We start from the raw sequence: 22,312 nt of genomic DNA, 5'->3' as shown, positions 1-22,312 counted from the left end.
AAAAGCAATTATCATAAAATTTGTTACAAAGCAGGATTATAGATTACATGTTTTTCTGTTAAAACTAAACATTTCTTACCTATGTGTCTCCTACATAGGTTCAGAGTAAGTTCACAATGACAAAGGTTTACAAGGTATAAAGAGTTAAAATGAAACAATTTATATATTCTGCCATCAAGATTTGTATTTAATTAGACATTCCTTAGCTGCCCATTATTTCTGGGTTTGTTAAGAGTTTAAAGCATTAATAATTATCTTTATGGTGCATACCAGGACTTAACCCAGGGTGAACTGCTAATCTTAAACCATAAATCTGTCACAGACCTGTCTGTCCCTCTCTCTAGTGTGATTTATGTACTTGGCATCTGGAGGTTCACAGCTTTCTTGTGCTGCAAAGGGGTGCTTGGAATTCTTGTGTCAAATCAGAAGTCCTACAAAATCATTATCAGGAATTGTGGAACCATTAATTTGTCTACACAATATCATTTCAAGAAGACACATCCTTGTATTAACTCTGCAGGAGGCCTGCTCGGCCAGAGCAGGTAGTATCTGTGATCACGTCATGCATAGGTTGTGCAGCCTCTCCACGCCATGTCAGAGATTTGAGAGAGACAGCACAGAAAGCAGCACAGCAGCAGCACAGCAGCAGCAGGACGCTGTTCTGGGGCAAGTTTCCAAGCGCCTCGCCTTTACTCAGAATACACCCAGTGTAGGCCATGCAAAGACACGATGGCTGCCTCCAGGAAGCTCACCTGCCTGCTTTTGCCAACCCTGCACAGCTCCTGGCAAACTTGACTCAAGCTAATGTCATCTAAGAGGAGGGAATCTCAATTAAGAAAATGCCTTCATAAGACTGGGCAAGCCTGTGAGGCATTTTCTTAACTAGTGATTAATGGAGAAGGGCCCAGGCCGCGATGGGTTCTGTCCCTGGGCTGGCGCTCCTGGGCTCCATGAGAAAGCGTCCTGAGCCATGAGGATCAGCCGGTAAATACCATTCCTCCACAGCTTGTCCGCCAGCTTCTCCCTCAGGTTCCTGCCCTGCCTGAGCTCCTGTGTTGGCTTCCCTTAGCAGACTGTGACTCAGGATATGTAACCCAAGCAAACCCTCTCCTCAGCAGGTCGCCTCTGATCATGGTGTTTCATCACAGCAACAGTAGCCCTAACAAGACAGTCTTCCTTTGTAGCCTGGCTCTGTTCTGGGTAGTTCATTATTTATGTAGAAACAACATTGTTTTACTAGGATGTATATTTTGAGTCACAGTTCTAGAGGTTTTCATCCTTGGATACTTGGCCCTGTTGCTGTGAGCGTTAGGTGAGATAAAATATTGGCTGAAAGACAGGAAGCAAAGAGAAAGAGCTGCTACTGATTTTTATGATTTTTCTTTTATCCATCAAGTTTACTGAATTCATTAATTCTAATAGGGTTTTTTTTAAGTTAATAATTTCTCAGCATAAGATCATGACATCAGGGGGCTGGAGAGATGGTTGAGAGCACTGGCTGTTCTTCCAAAGGTCCTGAGTTCAATTCCGAGCAACCACATGGTGACTCACGACTGTCTATAATGAGGTCTGGTGCCCTCTTAGGGCCTGTGGGCATACATGCAGGCAGAATGTTGTATAAATAATAAATCTTTTTTTTTTTAAGATGATGACATCAGTGTACAGAAATTTCATTTCTTTATTTCCTGTTGGGATACATTTCTTTCTCTCCCTTGAGTAGATGCATGGCTAGGATCTCAGTACTGTGCTGAAGAGTAGTAAACGGGCATGGGGCTCATGCTTATAGCCCTAGCGCCTGGGGGCTAAGACAGGAGGATTGCCCTCTGTGGAGAGTGAGTTCTGGGCCAGTGTGAGCTATATAGTAAGACCCTGTCTATGAGTAAAAACAAAGCAAAACCAAAACCCCTCAAAGGAAGTACTTACTGTGCTGGAGCTCTAGCTCAGGAGCAGAGCCCTAGCCTGGCAGCACGAAGCTCCCCGCCTGCCCTCTCCGTTTCCTGCATACAGGACTTTATTAGAGATGTGTCCCCTCTACTGAATCTCTTCCAGCTTTTTGTTTGTCTTGTTTCTTACTGTGGAAGGGTGTGCTCATCTCCATCCACTGACGTAAGTCCACTTTTACCATCTGTTTTACTACCATGGTGTCATATTATTTCGTATATACTGAAATATCTTTGCATCCCAAGGATAAATTCCACTTGATCAGGGTGAGGGACTTCATTAATAATCACCTCGCCTTACTTTTTCCTCTCTTCTCCTCTAGCTCATGTATGCTTGACTTTGATTTACAGTATTTGTTGAGAAATCTTGTATTTCTGCTCACTAGTGAGATAAGCTTACAGTTTTTGTGTAGTGCCCTAGCCTGACTGTATTATCTGGATAATGCTAGCCTTAAAAAATGTGTTTGGACTTAGTCACTTTAATTTTATGGAACTTTGAAAACAGTTCACTCACCTAACTCTTTAGTAGAACTTAGGAGTTAAACTGCCTGGTCCTGTGGGTTTCTGTAGTGAAAGACACTTCATTACTGATTGAATCTTCTTGGTAGGTCATAAATGTGTCTAGGAACCTACTGTCTCCCGGGTTTCAAGACCCTGCAGGGGTGCTGGTACGCACTTCCAATAAATAGCTTGTGCCTCAGTGCTCCCAACTGTTCACCAGCCATCAGTGCGTGCTGCACAAGCTTGGTGCCCTGAGCTCATCCTCAGAGCCACCGGAAGGAGAGCCCTGCCTCCTTCTACACATGTGCTCTGGACTGGAGATGTAAATCATTATTGCTGCCTGTCTGGCATGGTCAAGGCTCTCGTTCCATCCCAGCACTACAACAAAACCCAGCTCTCCTGAGAGACGCGGCAGGTAGTGGCCTGGAACTCGCCGTGTGAGCCAGGCTTGCCTTAGACTCGCGCCCAGCACTCTGCCTGTGCTCTGGAGTGCTGGGTTTGGAACTTGGACTGTTAGCTGCTGCATGCTGTGCAGCATGCGCATCGAGAACAAGCCAGAGTCTGCTCTAAATAAAAATGAAGCTGAGTGTTCTCCAAGGTGGCAAGTGGCAGATCTGATCCTCTCTTCCGGCCTCCACAGATGCCAGACACCATCACTCACACGCACGCACACACACATATCAACATAATTAAACACAAACGAAGAAAGCACCTTTTCCAATCTACTGTGGTTTTGAAGTTGTCCTTTTAGGTTTTATTTCTAAGCTCATCTCTTATCTTTTCCCTCCCTGCTACATTAACTTTCTTCTTTTCCTTATAACCACATAATTACAACTTTCTCAAAAAATTATTCAGTGTTTCTATTCATTGTAATTTTAAAAAATATTGTTAGTTTGTATACACATGCGTATGCATGTGTCTTTGCACACATGTGGAGGTCAGAGGAGAACTCATGGGACTTAGTCATGTGTGAGTCTCAGGCCATTACGGCTTGATGGCACACCCATGTAGCCTCAGGTTCTGTGGCCTTAGTCACATCATTTTTATACATGTCTTAGTCCATTTTCTATTTCTATAACAAAATATCTGAGGTGGGCACTTCATAAAGTGGTTCATGTAGCTTGCAGGTGAGGTGTTTGGAAACTCCCATCATTTTGGCCTCTGGGAAGGCCTCATGGTGAGTGGCTTCCTAAAAGCAGCACATGTCAGGAAAGTCCCAGGGAGAGGCTCAGGGGCCAGGCCTGCTCTTGTTACACTAACTGACCCTGAGAACTAATTTGCTTTGTGAGGCCAGCAGTGCCCGCCCGTGCAGCCCATGGCTCTCACTGAGGTTCCATCACCTCACCCAGCCCCATTGCCTGAACCAGCTCAGCTACATCTTCCACTTCCTTACATTTCAACACCAACAATCATGGGCGTAAGTGCTGCTGAACTCCATGCTGCAAAGTAAATTGCAGCAATAAAGACACCATGTTTTATAATTCACAGAACCACACGGGATTCACCTTTTACTTTTCCCCCTTTGTGTGCATTTTAACAATAAGCAATGATGACTTCGGCATTTTCTTTATTTTTGTGTATTTGGGTATATATGTGAGTGTACGTGCACATGTGTGCAGGTGCGCACACCTGTGGGTGTGTACTTGGGTATATATGTGAGCGTGCGTGCACCTGTGTGCAGGTGCGCACACCTGTGGGTGTGTACTTGGGTATATATGTGAGCGTGCGTGCACCTGTGTGCAGGTGCGCACACCTGTGGGTGTGTACTTGGGTATATATGTGAGCGCGCGTGCACATGTGTACAGGTGCGCACACCTGTGGGTGTGTACTTGGGTATATATGTGAGCGCGCGTGCACATGTGTGCAGGTGCGCACACCTGTGGGTGAGCAGCGGCCAGAGGAGGAGGTTGGGTGTCCTGCTCTGTCACATCTCACCTATCCCTTTGAAACAGGGTCTCTTGCCTTGGAGTTTCTATTGCTGCAGCAAACACCGTGACCAAAAGCAAGCTGGGGAGGAAAGGGTTTAGTCAGCTTACACTTCCACACTCTTACAATGCTCAGTGAAGGAAGTCAGGCCAGGAGCTCAAACAGCACTGTCCTGGAGAAGCCATGGAGGGGCACTGCTTACTGGCCTGTTTCCCCTGACTTCGGCAGCCTGCTTTCTTATAGAAGCCAGGACCGCCAGCCCAGGCATGGCTCCAGCCACAGGGGGCTGTGCCCTCCCCCACTGGTCAGCAATTGAGAAAATGCATAGGGCTGGAGTCCATGAAAGCTTTTCCTCAACTGAGGGCTTCTTCCTGTCAGTTGACTCCAGTCTGTGTCACACTCTGACACAAACTAGCTGGTATGCCCTCTGACCCTGGAGCTAGGCTGGTGGCCACCAAGCCCAGGTGTCCTCCTGTCTCCACCCACAGCACGTTTCAGGTGTGCTCCACTCCTTACGCGGGATCTGGGGATTAGAACTCAGATGCTCTCACCTGCCGCACCGCCTACACAGCAGCTTCAGTGTTCCTGATACCTGTCTTTTCATAGCCTGCTACTGCACAGGTGCTCTGTGCCTTATGTCAGCCACACACATCCATCCTATGCTGCTTGTCATAGATGAGCGTTAGCCGTTTCTATCCCAGCGGGTGAGACATGAAGTGCTCTGCACTAGCACACGTCCTTATCTAGGAAAGTCACACGCTGCCCAGTGTGTGTTAGACACGCGTTTTCCTGCTCACTCCTATTTTCTGTTAGATAAGAAAGCTTCCTAGGGTCTGGATTCTGCCAAAATTAAATTTTCAGTGCCTCCTGGCTTAACCAGATACTGCAGTACAGGAGAAGTGTGTGTCAGTGTCGGTGAACAGCTTGCTTTCTATCTAGTAAGTGAGTGGTTCTAGGAACTTTAAATTTCATGAGATTCCATAACACACTGGCAGGGTTGCTCACTTGTTACTTGATGTGTTAACAATGGACACAGAGAGGGAAATGGTCATTTGTTTCTATGACAGTTTCTTGGAAAGATGTGCACAGTGTTAGATCACAGAAGGCTTTTCCCTAGCAAGGAGCTGTAGCCCAGTGTTGACCCACATAACTTACTCTACCTCTGTTCATCTCACTTTTCTGAGGACCAGCAGCAATAGGCTGCTCACAGAGCAGACACAGTCCATCTTCAGGCGGGTGGGAGACTCTGCTTGGGCAGCTGGAACCTTCTGTTTCCCACTGTGGTCCTGCCTTTCATCTGTGACTTGTTCCCAGTGTCATCCTAAGTCTCCCTCCCTGATGGTCAGCTGCAGCCGTTAGGCCACTCTCCACAGTGGCCCATTGATGTTAATGCTCAGAGTTCACCCCGTAATATCCAGTGTCTCAGGTTGGGTTTCTGTTGCTGTGATGAAACACTACAGCCAAAAGCAAGTCGGAGAGGAAAGGATTTATTCAGCTTAGGATTCCACATCATAGTTCACCATTTAAGGAAGTCAGGATAGGAATTCAAGCAGGGCAGGAACGTGGAGGCAGCAGCTAGTGGAGAAGCTGTGGAGGTGTGCTGCTTACTAGCTCTCTCCCCGGCTTGGCTTGCTTAGCCTGTTTTCTTATAGAACCTAGGGCCACCAGCCTAGGGATGGCATCACCCACAGTGGGCTGGGCCCTCTCTCATCAATCACTAATGAAGAAAGTGTCCTACAGGCTTTCATATAGCCCAGTCTTACGGAGGCTCCCCTCACCTGAGACAGGATTTCTCTGTGTAGCCCCGGCTGTCCTGGAACTGTCTCTATAGACGAGACTGGCCTTGAACTGACAAGAGATCTGCCTGCCTCCGCCTCATGAGTTCTGGGATCAAAGGCGTGCGCTACCACCACCCAGCTGAGGCATTTTGTTGAGATTCCCTCCTCTCAGGTGACTAGCTTGTGTCAAGATGACATAAAACTGTCCAGTTTCAAAACATGATGTCTAAGACAGTAATGTATCGTAAAGGTATGGCAGTAAGTTTGACAGGCCACCTCCGTGCACGAGCCCTGAGCTGGGCGCTCTCCACTCTGTGTCTGGATAGTCCTGGTGATGCAGCCTTTCCTTTTCAGCGGTCCTAAGAGTAGCCGGTTCCCTGCAGAAGAGCACAGAAGTGATGAAGGCTATGCAGAGTCTTGTGAAGATTCCAGAAATCCAGGCCACCATGCGGGAGCTGTCCAAAGAGATGATGAAGGTGACTGGGCTAGTTCTGCTTTCTTTCCAGACCACTGAGGTCCTCTGAGTATGTGTGTGTGTGTGTGTGTGTGTGTGTGTGTGTGTGTGTGTGTGTGTCTCTGTCTGTCTGTCTGTCTGTCTGTCTGTCTGTCTGTCTGTCTGTCGAGAAGTGTTTGAGAAGAGGAGCAGATGTTATCTGATTGAAACCACTTTTGTGCACAGCACAGCAGAGGCTGGTGGGACTGTAAGTGTTGAGAGGAAGCACAAACACGCCCAGATCTCCAGACTGGGAACATCCAGTGTTGGGGTCTGTGGGTTCCAGCCGGAGGGAAGACACAGAAACATTAACTTCACGGTCTGTCATGAGGGTATTGGTGGAGCTGGCAAGGAAGGTGATTACGTTTTCTACAGTGTTGGCTAACACGTTGTGTTAGGCTTTGTGTTCATTCTTGTACCCACTCCCCATTGTCAGTGTGAACGCAGCCCCAGACAGCATTGAGACAGGTAACGATGGGCCAGATTCTTTGTTTGGGAGCCCCACATCTGGCTTGCAGGCTGATGGCTTTTTTTAAGTACAAAAGGGAGAATCTGAGAACCAAACGGGAAGTAGTAGGTGCCTGCCATGCTCAGGAGAAGGATGTGACGGGAATATCCAGACAGGGCGGGGATGAGTGGAGGGCATTGTTACTGAGCCACAAGTAATAGACATTTTGGCCTATTTTGTCCTCCAGGTGCTCTGCTGTAGTAGCTGTTTTACACAGGGCATTGAGTCTTGAAGCTGCCAGGCAACCCAGGCAGGGTCTTTTAGCATATAAGCAAGTCTGGAACTGGAGGCCAGGTGTGTCTGCCCTCATCATCTGAGCTGGCATCTTGTAGGAGTGCTGTTTCGTACTTGAGACCTGTGCTTTGACAGCCAAGAGTATACAACTCAAATTCCTGAGTGTGGGTCTCTTCACACCACCTGGGATGTTTCTGTGACCATTGTGGCCACTGGGGCAGGCAGAGGGCCATGGAGGGACTGAAGAACAGACAGGAAAAAATTAAAGCTCAGGGCCTCGCCTTTAGAAAGATGTCTGAGCCGTAGCAGTCAGCAGGGACTAGTCAGGAGGCTGTGTCCTCGGCTCCCAGGCTCGAGGTCGCCATGCGTGCAGGGGGCAATGATGGAGCGGTCTGGAGTTAGGCCAGCCAGGCCTGCACGTTTGAACTTAGGTAGCCACCAAGATACGAGACAATGAGTTTATTAAAACAAACCTCCGAACTCTTTTTCACAATGGTTTGTAAGCACTGAAAGTTTGGTTTGGAGGAAGCTTGTACATTGGGACTAACGCTAGTAGTGATGCATGCTAGGTGCGTATTGAGGCTGCCCATGGTGACCCAGTGCTGACAGAGCAGGGACTTAGGCATTGCGTTTGTCCCCAGTGCCTGGCTCTGCGGCAGAGGCCAGGAATGTGATGAATGGCTGCGGACGGCTGACTTCTCTCTCCACAATGAGAGGGGCTCTTACCATTTGGATTCTGCTAAGTTCTCTTAACCAATTAACAACTATTTTCTGATCCTCTTTTTTGGATGAGTTTTGGTTTTGCTTAGTCTGTGGGGTTTTGTTTTGTTTTAGACAGAATTTGACTGTAGTTGCTGAGGCTGTCCTAAAACGTGCTGTGCAGCCCAGGCTACACTCAGTCCTCAGGCTGCAGCTTCCAAAGTGCTGTTTATCGCGCAGTAGACTCCAGCATGGAAGCCACCTCCTCCAGCCAGCTGTAGGGCTCTACCTCAGTGACCATGAATATGCGTTTAGTCATTTGGGTTGGGAAAGTGGCTAAAACTGGGCTGGGTACTAGCCAGATCCATGTCACGGAGAGTCACCTCAGGGGACTGGAAGCACAAAGACTGGGAAGTGGGTGTTTTGCTGGGACAGCAGTAAGGGCTAGAGCCATCACAGCTCCCTGTTCCAGGCTGTGCAGAGGAGCTGTGCCTCTCTGTTTTGCAAGGCTATTAGGGTTCCCTTCTCTGGCTGCTTGTTTGGGGCCCCTTTCTGATGGGAGAGGGTGCTTTTCTGACCTTGCTGTGCTAACAGACACTGAATGGCCTCACCCAGAGTTAGGGACACTGTTAAACAGGACAGTTGCAGGGCATCGGAGAGCCGTTTGTGCCTCATAATGGTCCCTTGCTATTTTCTTCTTTTTAAAAGTTGTGTGTGTGCATGGATGAGCACTGTTGCACGGTGACACACACATTTGTATGGATGTGTGTGTGGACGCGGAGGTTGATGTCAGGTGTCTTCCTTTTTTGAGACAGAATCTCACTGAACTTGAAGCTTGTCAGTCTGGTAAGGTTGGTTAGCCAGTTAGCTTCAGAGGTCACCCTGCTGCTGCTGCAGCACCCTCCCTCCCCAGGTGCTGGGTACCGTCTCCCCAGCTCCTCGCACTTTCTAAAAAAGAAAGCTTACTACCAGGCTGCCAGGCATAGGCTGCCAGTAAAGTGACTGGCTTTGCTTTGTAGGTCAGAAACCCTGGGCTTCCCTTAAGCGGAAGCCATCAAGCATTGGTGATTGATTTGACACTCAATACCCACCCCTCCACCCCCAGATTAACCTTACTCCTGCAGCTGTGACCTGACATGCTGGGATGGTTTTGAGCAGTAGCTGGATTCCGTCCCTGCTCATGGCTCCAGCCAGCTTTCATCCTGTATTTCAGGTCGTATTTGCAGTCTTAGGGCACTTGCTTGTCCTGGTTAGGGGTCCCCGGGAACTGCTGTGTAGTCTGCGTTGTGCAGGAGCTGCCACAGCGGCTGCACTCTCCAATCCTCCTGCGGATTTAGAGCGCTCTTTCCTTTTGGATTTTGACTGCAAAGAGGCCATTGTCCAGCTACCTGCCTCATTTGTCACCTGGGAAAGATGGACTAAGCTCAGAGATACTAGAACTTTCTCTGGGTGCTGTCTAGGGGTGTTGGTGGGAACGAATGTGCCATTGAGGGAGGTGACATTTTGTTCTCTGTTTAGGCTGGAATCATAGAGGAGATGTTGGAGGACACATTTGAAAGCATGGATGATCAGGAAGAAATGGAAGAAGCAGCAGAAATGGAGATCGACAGAATCCTCTTTGAAATCACAGCAGGTATGACCAGGAGAGCCCTCCACCCCACCTCACCCCACCCCACCCCACACACTTTCCTCCCACAGTCAGCCAGCAATGGCTGTGTCTGCATTTGGAGTGTGCAAAATATTTCTTGAGGAAAAAGTACAGTAAAGCTGTATAACCAGTTTTCAAGAAACGAAGGATTTTTACAATGAAATTTTTTTTTTTCCGGTTTTTCAAGACAAGGTTTCTCTGTGTAGCCTTGGCTGACCTAGACTCGCTTTTGTAGTCCAGGCTGGCCTCGAACTCACAGTGATCCGCCTGCCTCTGCCTCCCGAGTGCTGGGATTAAAGGCGTGCGCCACCATGCCCGGCTTACAATGAAATTTTTACAATGAAAACAGCTGCTGGAGAGATGGCTCAGTGGTTAAGAGCACTGCCTGCTCTTCCAAAGGACCCGGGTCCAATTCCCAGCACCCACATGGCAGCTCACAACTGTCTGTAACTCCAAGATCTGACACTTTCATACCAATGCACATAGGTTAAAAACTAAATAAAATATTAAAAAAGAAAACAGCTGTTAGGAATTTGACCGGACTGCAGTGTAAAACATGTCTTTGTTAAATGTAGGTATTAATAAGAATAGATATTTCTGAGTACTTTATAACTTTTATTTTTAATTTTGGAGTTTTCTGAGTTTTATGCTTAATAAAATGGTGGAATTTAATTATTATTTGTTTTAAATTGTTGGGAGAAAAGATATTTGAGAAAATATTTTATGAAAATTTGGAAGTAGTTTAGGTTTTCCTGTTTATTTACTTATTTGCAACCTTTTGGTGTTTGAAGTATCTAGCTTTATAGTCGGCAGTGACCTAAAATACTCTTCTTGCTTCCTGTGGAGGCAGAGTCCTCAGAGGCTGGCTAGTACTGCACTGCAGGTGTGCACCCCGACTCCTGGCTAACAATGTGGCTGTTTGGCTTTGTTTTCTGTGGCACCAGGGATTGAGCCTGGGGCCTCAAACACATGAAACAAGCACTGTACTGCTGAGCTATATGCCTGGCCTTTATTTTGAGGAAGGGGTGCATTAAGTTGCTCATGCTGGCCTTGAACTCTCTCTAGCCTGGATAAACCTTGATTTCTATCCTCCTGTCTCATCTTCCCAGTTAGCTGAGATTATAGGCCTGTGCCACCTAGTCTGGGTTCAACATTTAAACTTTATTCAGAGAAAATAAATACTAGATTTCCAGTAGGACTTAGGGACTTCAAAATTATGACTTTTAAAAATTTTTTTTTTGAGATGGGGGTCTATTTTGCCCTTGATGGCCCCAAAATCCTGAGTTAGAATGACACTTCTGCACCCAAGCATGTGGACTCAAGTATGCACCACCATGTCCAATATTCTAGAAATTAAAACTTTTATGATTTTGGGGCATAGAATTGGTATTACTTCTGTAGTACTAGCTACTTGGAAGTGTGAGGCAGGAGGAGGGTCACCCGCTGTTCTCTCTCTCAGCTGAGGTGTGTCGTGTTGAGTAAGCCGGTCTCCCTGGACCACAGCTGCACTGCCTTGGTGCAGCAGTGACAAGGGGCTGGAAAAGCAGGGGCCTTGTTCCTTAAACAGCGGGTTTTAAGCTGTTCCTTCTCCCTTCAGGAGCCTTGGGCAAAGCACCCAGTAAAGTAACCGACGCCCTTCCTGAGCCTGAACCTGCAGGAGCGATGGCTGCCTCAGAAGAAGGAGAGGAGGATGAGGATGAAGAAGACCTGGAGGCCATGCAGTCCCGGCTGGCCACACTCCGAAGCTAGGGCCACCCAGTGGGGGTCTCAGCTCTCTGGTGTCCTCCCTTAGGTATGGGCACAGCCTCTGGGGAGTCACCGTTTCCTGTATCTCTTGCACTACACCTCTGTTGTGAAGCATTACATTTTGGAGAGGGGTCTATGCTAGGACATCTTCACTGTCTGCAGAGGATTTAAGGATTGTTTTTATGAAGGTGGGGTGATCCAATGCATTATTTTTAAGAGCAGAAGTAGCAGAAGTGTCTTCCACGGGGAGGGCAAAGAAACCCATTCTCTCATCAAACAATCTGAGAAGAGCAGATGGACTGCTGAGGACTGTGCTGGTGTGTATGTATAAAATACTATATGAGTGGATGTCAATAAACTTCTGCTTTAGCTCTTGATCTCATTGTAAATGTGACATGCAGTGAACTCGAGGTGTTGATCTCCCAGATCGACTCAGTATTGGCCCTGGAAAGAGGAAGTGCCGTCTCCGGGCATCCGGACATGGGAGCTCAGCAGAAGTGCCTTCTGCTCAGGAGCTGCTGCTGCTCCTGGTTGGCACAGACGGGGGTGGGAGCCACTCCTGTGCGTTTTGCCATCTGTTTACCCAGCAGGTGTTATAATGCACGTGTTGGCTGGGCGACCGTATCGCGCACTGGTGTGTACATGGGTAGCTCTTCAGCTGTCAGTCCTTCCTCACTGTAAGCGTCATGCAGAGTGGACAGCTTTGGGATCAGGACTATTCACACGTCATCGCTGCGTGGAGCTAAGTGTCTTGAAGACAGGTAACCGTGAACACCAGGAGCTGACCCATGAGAGGTTAGGGTTATACACTGAAACATGCGCACTGGGCATGCTTTAGATGCATTGAGAAATAACCCACCTAGCACTGGGTGTGACAGTTTGAAAGGCTTTCAGCTCTGCATGGTCTCAGTCCTCAGATGAGAATCACTGTTTGCTGAAGTACAGTGGCCTGTGCCCACCATCGTGGTAAAGAATGGCTTTGCTACCCCAAACAACCCTATGTGCGGTTCATCCCTTCCTCTCTAATCCCTTGGCATCGCTGGCCTGCTGGCCTGCTTCCTGTCTCCGTGGGCTTTGCTTTTCCAGCCTCTCAGTGTCTTCCCTCACGTAGTGACAGGCATTTGCGTTTCCTCTGTGGGCTCATGACTTGACTGTTCGGCTCTTGAGCAGCATTCTATTTTCTAGCTGTGCCTGCGGATACCAGGGAGCACGGCCACAGGATCATGTGGTCAGCACACATCTGTACTGAAAGAGGCTAAGCCAGCCCTGCAGAGCACATCCTGTCCACTTCCCAGGAGGGAGAGTTCTGCCCTTGTGTGTCCTGGGCAGCATTTGTGATGAGGGGTTTCTGTTGTGCTGGTACCTTGTCTCAATCTGTAATCCCTGTGAAGTGTGCTGGGTATCTGTTTTTATACTTGCCTTCTCTGTATCTTGTTTGAAAATGTTGAAATAGTGGCCTTGAACTCATGACCTCTGCTCTACCATCCCGCCCAGCTTGCCACCTGTATTTCTTAGTTGTTGGTGTCTCATTTTATAAACCAGATTGTTTGTTTTCTGATTACTCAATTTTAAGGTCCTCTTACATATTTTGGATCAATCATCTATCAGATTTTATCCTATTCTCTGGTCTGTTCTCTCATTGTTGAGTTTCTCAAAGCTGAAGTTTTTTACTGTTAATAAAACCCTGCTTCTCAATTATTTTGTATATTATGCCTTTGGTGTTTAAAAAAAAAAATCACTCCTAGAAATGTAGCTCAGTTGTATAGTACTGGCCTGGCATGCACAAAGTCCTTGGTTCCGTCCACAAACACCAACACATACAAATACACACATGTATATGAAAACACACACACTCGCAATTGCACCAATCTAGGGTCATTTAAAATTATGTTACCTGGTAATGTGTCCTGTTTTAGTTCCATGGGTTTATTGTGCTGGGATGTGTGCATCACAGTGTGCATGTGGAGGTCAGAGACAGCCTGCAGCAGTTGGATCCCTTTCCACCATGTGGGGTCCAGGGATTGGACTCATATGGTCAGGCTTGAGGTAAGCCTGGTTTTCATTGAGCCAACTTACTGGCCCTATGCTGTGTTTTATATTGAAGTCTATACTCCAGTATCAGTTATTTTTTATGAAGGATGTTAAAGTCTGTATTGTAAGTTTTGTTTTCTGTGTGTGTGTGTGTGTGTGTGTGTGTGTGTGTGTGTGTGTGTGTGTACACATATATGATGGTTATCCTATGTACTTGGATTGAGAGACACCACTGGGCATTTCTAGAGAGAAGGACCACAGTGGAAGATCTGCCTGCTGTTGTTGGGAGCATAGGGGGAATGAAAGGGAAAAGGCAGCCCCAGCCCGCGCTCAGAGTGGGCTGAGGTGTCCTTCCTCCTTTGGATTGATTTTTGTCTTGTGTGGGGTCTCAAATGATATACATAACACATGCTGTATTTGTTTGTTGCCCAAACCAATCAACTGTATTGTGTGGATCTACTTCTGGGCTCCCTGTCCTGTGGTCTGTTCTTCCACTCTAAGATCAGACACACACCACCCTGGCACTTGGGAGGCAAAGACAGAAGGATTGCCTGGGTTACATAACTGACCCTGACTCAAACAAGCCAGTCAGCTAAACAAATCCTGGTGGTGTGGCTCAGTGGAGCAGTTACCTAGCCACAAAAGATCCAGTTCCCAGGCCACAAAAGAAAACAAGTGTCTTGATGACAAAAGCAGCATTACAGTAATTCTAGGTCACATCACCCTTTGACTTGAGACAGGGTCTCACCATGTAGCCCTCTGGCCTACAACTTGTGTAAACCAGGCTGGCCCAAACTGAAAGAAGCCCATCTTCCCCTAGGCTTCTAGAATGCTGGGATTGAAGGTATGCACCACAATGCCTGGTATTCTTTAAGTTGTGCTGGTCATTCTGGGTCTCTTGCCTCCTCATATAAACTTTAGAATTAATTTACTGAGATTCAAAAATCAATTTGCTAGTTTTTACTGGGATTGGATTGAATCTACAGATTCTGTTGGGAAGAACTGATGTATTGCAGTGATGCCACAATGCTTGTAGTGAGTTTGTTACAGAGACACTGGCGTTAGCCTGCCCATATCCGTGGGGACTTCGGTATGCTCACAATCAAACTTTAGCCAGGTAGAGGACACTGACACTCAGTGAACAGGTCAATGTTTTCACATCCCCGTTTCCACACTATGCAGAGCACTTTTAGCTGTCTGCCATACATTCCTTTTTCTCTCATATGCTTAGGTGGCATTGCCAGAGTTTATATCTGCAACCTGTCCCTCTATCCCAGGTGCTTAAACTAGGCACAGCTTAAAGTAGATGGCTTTTCTGCCATCCCATCAGGACCCACTGTTGTCTGATAAAATGATTTCATCCAAGGGCACTTTACCACTGTATACCCCCAGCCCACTCACTTTCTAACGTATACTCTGAAGCATCTGCTCTCCAGCCCAAAGTGCTCGCACTGTTCAGCCTAAGCAGGTAGTCATGCCCTTCCCTGACCTCTGCCCCAGGCTGTGTCTCATGCCAGAGGTGCCTCCTCTGTCACACAGGCAGATGAAAAAGACTTCAAAAACTTACTATCCTGTTTTCTGTTCTCATGTATTTGCTTAAAAGACAATGAAGACAAGTCATAGAGTGTGAGCCCCTTGAGCTCAGCATTACAGATGGCAGCCTCAATAGAGGCAGTATTTGGAGAGAATGCCAGAAACCTTCCCAAGTGAGAAAAAGCTCATTCTGGAAGCAGAGTCACAGTGTTGAAAGAGTAGGGTAGAAAAGACCAATTATCAGATACTGACTTGCTGGTATATTTAGCGATTTGCTTACAGCACAGCTTGTTCTGCCTCTTACCAAGCATGGCTTCTCTTGCTACCTAGAGCAGACTGACCTGGAGAAATAGCCCAGTGGGTCATTGCCCTTAACAACCTGACAACTCTTGCTTGCTTGCCCACCCCACCTTGTGGTTTTAGAGCATAAACTGGTAATTTAAAGAGGATTTGGCATTGTGGCCTTTCAGTAGCTGCCCCTGCATCGGTCCACTGGTGACATGTCATCTGCTCTTCACTGGCTTTGGGGTGCTATTCCAAAAAGCAGGCCAAACTCTTAGGGACTTATACTGGGACATGTAACAGAAGCCTCCAAAGAAAAAGAATCTCTAAACCCAAATAGAAATGACTTAGGTAAAGGGATCTTCGTTAAGATTTACACATATTTTCTGATCACAAACCACTGTGGCCAGGAGACAGTAGGGTAACACTTTTGGGGTGTTTAAATACAAAAAATGGGGGGGGGGGGAAGGGGTGAAAAAACCCTGTTCAGTAAGTCCTTTCAGAATAAAGGAGAAGCTAAACATTTCCTGGAAAAAAAGATAAAGGTTTGGTACTTCTGCATGTCCTGTGTAAGAAATGTCAAGTTCTTGGGCTGAAATGACACGTAACTTGGGCAGAGGGGAAGAAAAGGGAGGAATGTACCAGCCTGAACAGGACTGGGCCAGACGCATACACCTTTAGCCGCAGCACTCCAGAGGTGCACCTCAGTCCAAGGCCACTGCAATCTGCCTAGCAAGTTCCATGACAGCCAGAGGTACATGGAGAGACTATGTCTCAAGACTGGGGTAGTACAGAGCTTCTGTATGGAGTGATGAAAAAGAAATAGTGTTTACTGCACAATACTACATGTATTGCCACTTGTATACTTTTGTTCAAAGCAGCAAACACTGTTACAGGTTCTGACTTGGAGTTTAACATTTATTTTGTGTGGGCACATATGAAAGTCAGTGGATAGCTTGCAGGACTTGGCTTTCTCCACCCACCAATGGGTTCCAAGAATTGAATTGAGGTTGTCAGGTTTGGTTACCCACTTGTAGTGAGAACTTTGTTTAAACAAACAAACAAAAAGAACCAACCCAGTTATGTTTTGTTTGGCTGGTTTTTTTGAGACAGGGTTTCTCTGTGTAGTCCTGGCTGTTTTGGACTCACTTTGTAGACCAGGCTGGCCTCAAACTCACAGAGATCCACCTGTCTCTGCCTCCCGAGTGCTGGGATTAAAGGCGTGAGCCACCGCCCGGCATGTTTTTGTTTTAAACCCAGGTGTGGGATCTGGGGCTGTTTCAGTTTGTCTATAGCCATTAACTATGATTGTCTTGTGCACTAGCACAGCTACAGAGGGAATAAATGCCAGAACCCAGAGACGGGAGGCCTGTTCCCAAGAAGGCGGCGGCGGCAGTGGCGGCGGCGGCGGTTGGTTGCTATTACGGTTTGATGAGAAGTAGAAGATATCCTGACTAGGAAAATTGGACTTGTCCCAAGGAACCCAAACCCAACAACCCTAATCAGCAGCAAAGTTTAAAAAGATCTCAGTGCCCCCTCTCCCCACTAACCTGTCTCCTACCTAGCATTAGGGAGGACACAGGTTGGAAGGAGGCAGAGGTATAAGAAACCCAAATAGTTTAATTTTAATAATAATAATTAATAATAATAATAATGCTACATCCACTGACCTATCTCACCAAGTGAGAGAGAGAGAGAGAGAGAGAGAGAGAGAGAGAGAGAGAGAGAGAGAGAGAGAGAGAGATTAACAACAGTCTATGTTCAGCCTCAACTGTAGTTTGTCTCAAGAAGAATGTGTAAAGCTGGGCAGTGGTGACACACAACTTTTAGTTCCAGCACTTGGGAGGCTAAGGCAGGTGGATCTCTCTGAGTTCAGGGCCAGACTGGGCTACAGAGCAATTTCCTGGATGGTCAGGGTTGACAGAGAAACTGTCTCAGAAACAAACAGTTTACTGGTTTATGTGGATATTCTGATATTAACCTGGTCTTGTGGTCTTGCATGTCTTAGTTTTTCTATCTTCTCCCCCCTCCCCTTTTTTTGTTTTGTTTTGTTTTTGAAGACAGTTTCTCTGTGTAGCCTTGGATGTCCTGGACTCATTTTGTAGTCCAGGCCTGCCTCTCTCTAACTTGTGAGTGCTGGGATTACAGGCGTGTGCCACCACACCTGGCTCCTTTCATCCCATTTTTAACATCTTGTTGCATTTGAACTTGTCTATATTCTGACTTAGCACACACACTCAGTAGTATTAACTTGTAATTTCCTTTTTATACTTTTTGTGGAGCTTTTGAGAAGTCTGTCTGCTTTGTTAATGTCTTTCTCGCTATTCTCCCTTTCTTCCACACAGTACTGTCATGGCTGCCATCTCCCATGGAAACCTTTACCAGGCATCCATGGCATCAGTCCTCAAAACTGAGCTGAATAACCGTTTCCTTTATAAAGTACCCACTTGGAGAATACAGCATCCGCCAATAGAAGATGAACAGGTGTGATGGCTCACATTTAATCCCAGCACTTGGAGGGTGGGGGTTTAGGATGACTTTATCTTTCTGGGTGATTTCTTTAAACATTTCTACATAACTAAGTAAAAGGGTTTAGGTCTGTATGGATTCTAATTTTCAGCTGTGTTCTACAAGCAGTCTCAGTTCAGAGACCTTAGTGGCTTCTAAGTCTTTAGATTTCTGCGTCAGTAGCTCCATTTTCATCCACATCAGCAAGTCCCTGTCCTGAGCCACTGTAATGGGTTGGGCCAGAAGGAAAATCCACACACAGCAACTGTATTGCAGGCTCCTGAGCTGGGAAGCCCAGGGCCTCTCCCAGGGCAAGCTCGGCTACCAGACTGTCCCCAGCATCTCTCAACCTCATGGTTTAAAGTCTTCAGAGATTTAACGATTTTCATTTTTGCAAAGAACACATTTGTTTTAGTTTATTTTTTTAATTTCCCAAGACAGGGTCTCACGGTGTAGCTCTGGCTGTCCTGGAACTATGCAGACCAGGCTGCCCTTGAATTTACAGAGATCCACCTACCTCCTCAAAGTGCTGGGATCAAAAGCGTGCCCCACTGCACCCAGCATTATCCTCTCATTATTTTAAATATTCATTATTGTAGTATTATTATTATTATTATTATTATTATTATTATTATTATTATTATTATTATTATTATTATTATTATTATTATTATTTGGGGAAGTTTGACAGAGTTAGTCTTCTCATATGTCTGTGATGGCTAATCTTGTAACAGCTGATGTCAACTAAAACCTAAGTTGCTGGACTGGCCTGTGAGGGACTTCCTTAATTACGATTACTTGAAACAGGAAGGCTCACCCCTAAATCTGAGTCACACCTTCTGGTGGCAGCCCAAACAAAAAGGATGTAGAAAGCGGCTTTGCTCTTTTGAGTACGTGGCGTCACTCTTGCTTAAGTCAGTATTACATCCAACTTCTTTGGTATCTCAACGGAAACTGAAGACCAGCAACTCTCCAGGAATTCTCTAGACTCCAGCTCCAGCTCGTGACTGCAGAGGCACCCAGCCTTGTGGATGAAAACACACTAGATTCCCAGCCTTTCTGTCACAGTTCAAAACAGCCATTGTTGATGATAAATCTCCCTTTAGTTGATATATTCTGTCCTATTTCTGTGGAGAACCTGGCTAATTTATATTATAAATTCTAAATACTCTTTTAACTGAATCGTATTCATGAGTTGCACTTTTATGTATCAGTTGAAAATACCTTTCACTGTTTTTTTTTTAATTGATGCCTTCTGTCATATGTTAATAGCATTTGAGACTGGTTTCTACAGAATGGCTACTACTTTTCCAACTTTGGGGCATCACTGGGAACCGTTTCCATTTTAAGGTTATATTTATTTTGTGTAAAGTAGATGTTCCTTCATGTGTGAGAGCTATGTAATTATTGGGTATCTTCTTCATTCAGTCTCTTACCACTTTGTTTTTAAATTTAAAAACTTTGCTTAAAAAGTTTTTAAAAATTATTTTATGTGCTGAGTGTTTTCTCTGCATGTGCATGCAGACGCCTGTGGGGGCTGAAAGAAATGTCACTGCACAGCTGCAAGCAGCTCTGTGGGTCTTCTACGAGAACAAGTGCTTTCTGTTCATCTATTTGGAGAATTTCATATATCCAGTTTGTAGAATGACTTTTTGTCATGAGTATGTCAGTGAACTTGGGGCCACAGATACAGACTGCCATGTCCAGGTTTTTGCCAACATCAACAGGTTCTGTCACTAAACATTCTTCTGTGTCTTCCGTATTAGATATCTTTCCCCGGTGATCTGGCTCACAGAAGTTTGTTGTTACTGTTTTAATTTATACAGCATGTGTGGAGCTGGTTTCCCTCCTACTCTAACATGGGTTCTGAGAAGCACCTTTATGTAACCGCCACGCTATCTCCCTGCCTCTCACATTGAATTTCTAACTGCAACCACGCTGCTTCACTTTAAAGTTATATGCAGCCTTTTCCCAAACCTGGTCATTCTGATAATCTCTTACAACTTATTCAGGTGTGTATGAGGATATGAAAGTTCTTGCCTTTCGTAGCTCTTTGTGATTAAGAAATAGCTCTGGTCTTGAAGGTGGCTTCCCCACACGACTGCCCAGGCAACAGCGGGCATTCTAGATCCACATCTATAAAGGAGCCTTTAAGAAATCCTCAGAAAATGTTGCCTATAGACTTAGAAATTCATCACTCACCTTCCATGCAGCCCACAGGGTAACACAGCCTTGTCTGCTTAGCACCAATCAATACATTCCTTCTAGAGTGACCGCAGCCCAGGCGTGGACCACAGAAAGGCACCTTCCTTATCAGTGCTGCCCCTTCTGAGATGAGGACTTTAGGTGCGACTGCCCGAACCCTTCCAACAGTGTACACACAGGACCATGAAGACAGAATGTATTTTAGCCTCTTACTGTTCAGAAGCTGTTACCAGTCACCATTTGGGTTTCAATTGGTCAAAATGAAATGATGACTATCTAGTTCCTTTGCTTTTAAGAAAGGTTCCTGTACCAATATTTTTAACTTACATTTTCTAAAAGAATGAAAGCCTGTGAACCAAGCCAAAATATTATATGAATATTTTAATGCAAAATGCTTACCACTTAAAATTAGCAAAGCTTCGTTTAAATTAAAATTCTATTAGCTAAAGATGGTTAACCCCAAGAATTATACAGTAGTTAATTCTGCTATATAATGCCAGTCCTAGGAAGTACATTTAGAACTGCACCATTAGCTGTCACTTCCTCCACTGCTCTTCTGGACCCTAGTGGGTGGGGGAGGGTGCTCCAACGGACTTGAAATAAAATAAAATCCAATTAAACTTTGCAGTGATCCCTAGTAGTTAAAAACCCATTTGAATGAGCTGTCCAAACCAACAGCTGGGGAATAACTGCAAGTATTGTTTCAGAGCCAACAGGTCTTCAGTTCGATAGAAGATCTGCACTAGGTGAAGTCACAGTATAAGGATGCGTGGTCTGTAAATAATTACTACATATACACACTTAGTGTCTATAAACACTAGAAATATACATTAGAGACAGTACCCTCACAAGGCGGGTGTACTTTAAAAAAGAAGATGAGGTAACATGAAATCTCAAAGTCCACAGGAATCCTGCCTGAAGAGTTTGATCAGCTGCCAATAATTCGTCTCCAATGTGCAGAGAGGAGTCACGGTTTGCCCAAACTGCACTCACTGGCTTTCAGCATAGCTACTGCATCCTTCACTGCATGATAGATAACATTCTTCACCTAGAGAAAAGGAAGACATGACTGCGTCATTAAATCCCTCAGTAACAACAACTTAACCATACACATCAACTTTAATTTCTCTCAGAATTTAAGTCAATACTCAACATGTTAATGCAACGGCTTCTAGCTCCTGGAGACCAGTGTGTCACACACATACCACCTTCTCTGGAGAACTTACAAAGCACTTCCCTTACCGGTTCTAGCCAAGGTGAGTACACGGTGTTATATCAGACTTTAACAACTACTGTAATTTTCAAACTTGGAGCACCATGCCTTGGCTCACTGTTAGTTTGGTTTGCGTTCTGATCTTTGTGTGTGGCTCAGAGCGGCCTTCAGCCCTGGACTAGAGAAGCTGGGACTGCAGTGTGAACATAAACCCAAAGTCTCTGAAAACAACACTCCCTTCTGATCCCAATGTTCAGTTTACTCAGTCCTGCTCCATCACACGACAAGAGCACTGCAGCACTAAGGCCAGGCACTGTGTTCCAGGCCCCTGGCTGCAGGCTAAGAAAGCCAGGGACCAAAAAAATCTATTCATTTCTGCCTAAGCAATAAGAACAGGGTGTGAGGCTTTCTCTGGGCTTGTAGCTTTGCCACTCAAGTGCATGGCAGGACTAGAAAAAAAGCTAGTTCACTATTCCAACTGTGACATGGCCAAATACATTAGCTCTCTTTATAAGGTCACTAATGGGTCATAAAACCATAGGCAGTAAATGCCAGGAACTGGTGCTATTTTTACCTGCAATTTGTCTTCATGGTTGGTATGAGTCTGTGACAGATGACGGAACTCCTGAGTAAGCCAGAAGCAATGTTTAACATGCTCTGGAGACACAAAGTCTTCAGCCACTTTGATACAGCTGTATAAGTTATGAACCTGGAAAACAAGCCACATCTGTAACAAGCCACAAGGCCACAGCAGAAAGGCAATCAACAGGAATTAGTAACTGGTTCTGACCTGATGTGGAGCTCCTGCTGGGATAAACACCACATCCCCAAGAAATTGTACAATAGCCCAGCCTTGAACTCCATACTCTTGATAAAGGCGCTTTCTTAGCGATCGGTCTAAATACCAACTCTGATCATGAATAGGATCGTGGTCTGCAGGGTTTTCTTGACCCTGTTCTTCTGATACCTACAATACATTAAAAACAGCATGTGACTTAGCAAATGCCAAAACCAATTTCCCTTCTCAAAACACAATCAGCCAATAAACATCAGACCCACTTCAAGTT

At 45.8% G+C, this 22,312-nt stretch overlaps 2 protein-coding genes across 8 annotated transcripts in view; one reads left to right on the top strand and one right to left on the bottom strand.

Moving 5' to 3' along the window:
• CHMP3 (charged multivesicular body protein 3) overlaps positions 1-13,171 on the top strand; it is a 44,742-nt gene extending 31,571 nt beyond the window's left edge. For both annotated transcript variants that reach the window (XM_084766912.1, XM_084766911.1), the window contains 3 exons: positions 6,500-6,621; positions 9,598-9,712; positions 11,325-13,171. In XM_084766912.1, coding sequence (XP_084623038.1) covers positions 6,500-6,621; positions 9,598-9,712; positions 11,325-11,476 — 389 coding nt within the window. In that variant the 3' untranslated portion in view covers positions 11,477-13,171. The remainder of the gene's footprint in view (positions 1-6,499; positions 6,622-9,597; positions 9,713-11,324) is intronic.
• Positions 13,172-20,398: 7,227 nt separating this feature from the next.
• KDM3A (lysine demethylase 3A) overlaps positions 20,399-22,312 on the bottom strand; it is a 45,803-nt gene continuing 43,889 nt past the window's right edge. For all 6 annotated transcript variants that reach the window (XM_084766867.1, XM_084766866.1, XM_084766868.1 and 3 more), the window contains 3 exons: positions 22,036-22,212; positions 21,820-21,954; positions 20,399-21,080 (listed from right to left, as the gene is read on the bottom strand). In XM_084766867.1, the coding sequence (XP_084622993.1) occupies positions 21,000-21,080; positions 21,820-21,954; positions 22,036-22,212 (393 nt within the window). In that variant the 3' untranslated portion in view covers positions 20,399-20,999. The remainder of the gene's footprint in view (positions 21,081-21,819; positions 21,955-22,035; positions 22,213-22,312) is intronic.

Source organism: Acomys minous (genome assembly GCF_964271855.1).
Source record: "Acomys minous genome assembly, chromosome: 17".
In the NCBI taxonomy this organism is placed as follows: Eukaryota; Metazoa; Chordata; class Mammalia; order Rodentia; family Muridae; genus Acomys; species Acomys minous.
The sequence above is the reverse complement of the archived record's forward strand: the minus strand, read 5'-3'. Positions and strand labels throughout refer to the sequence as shown.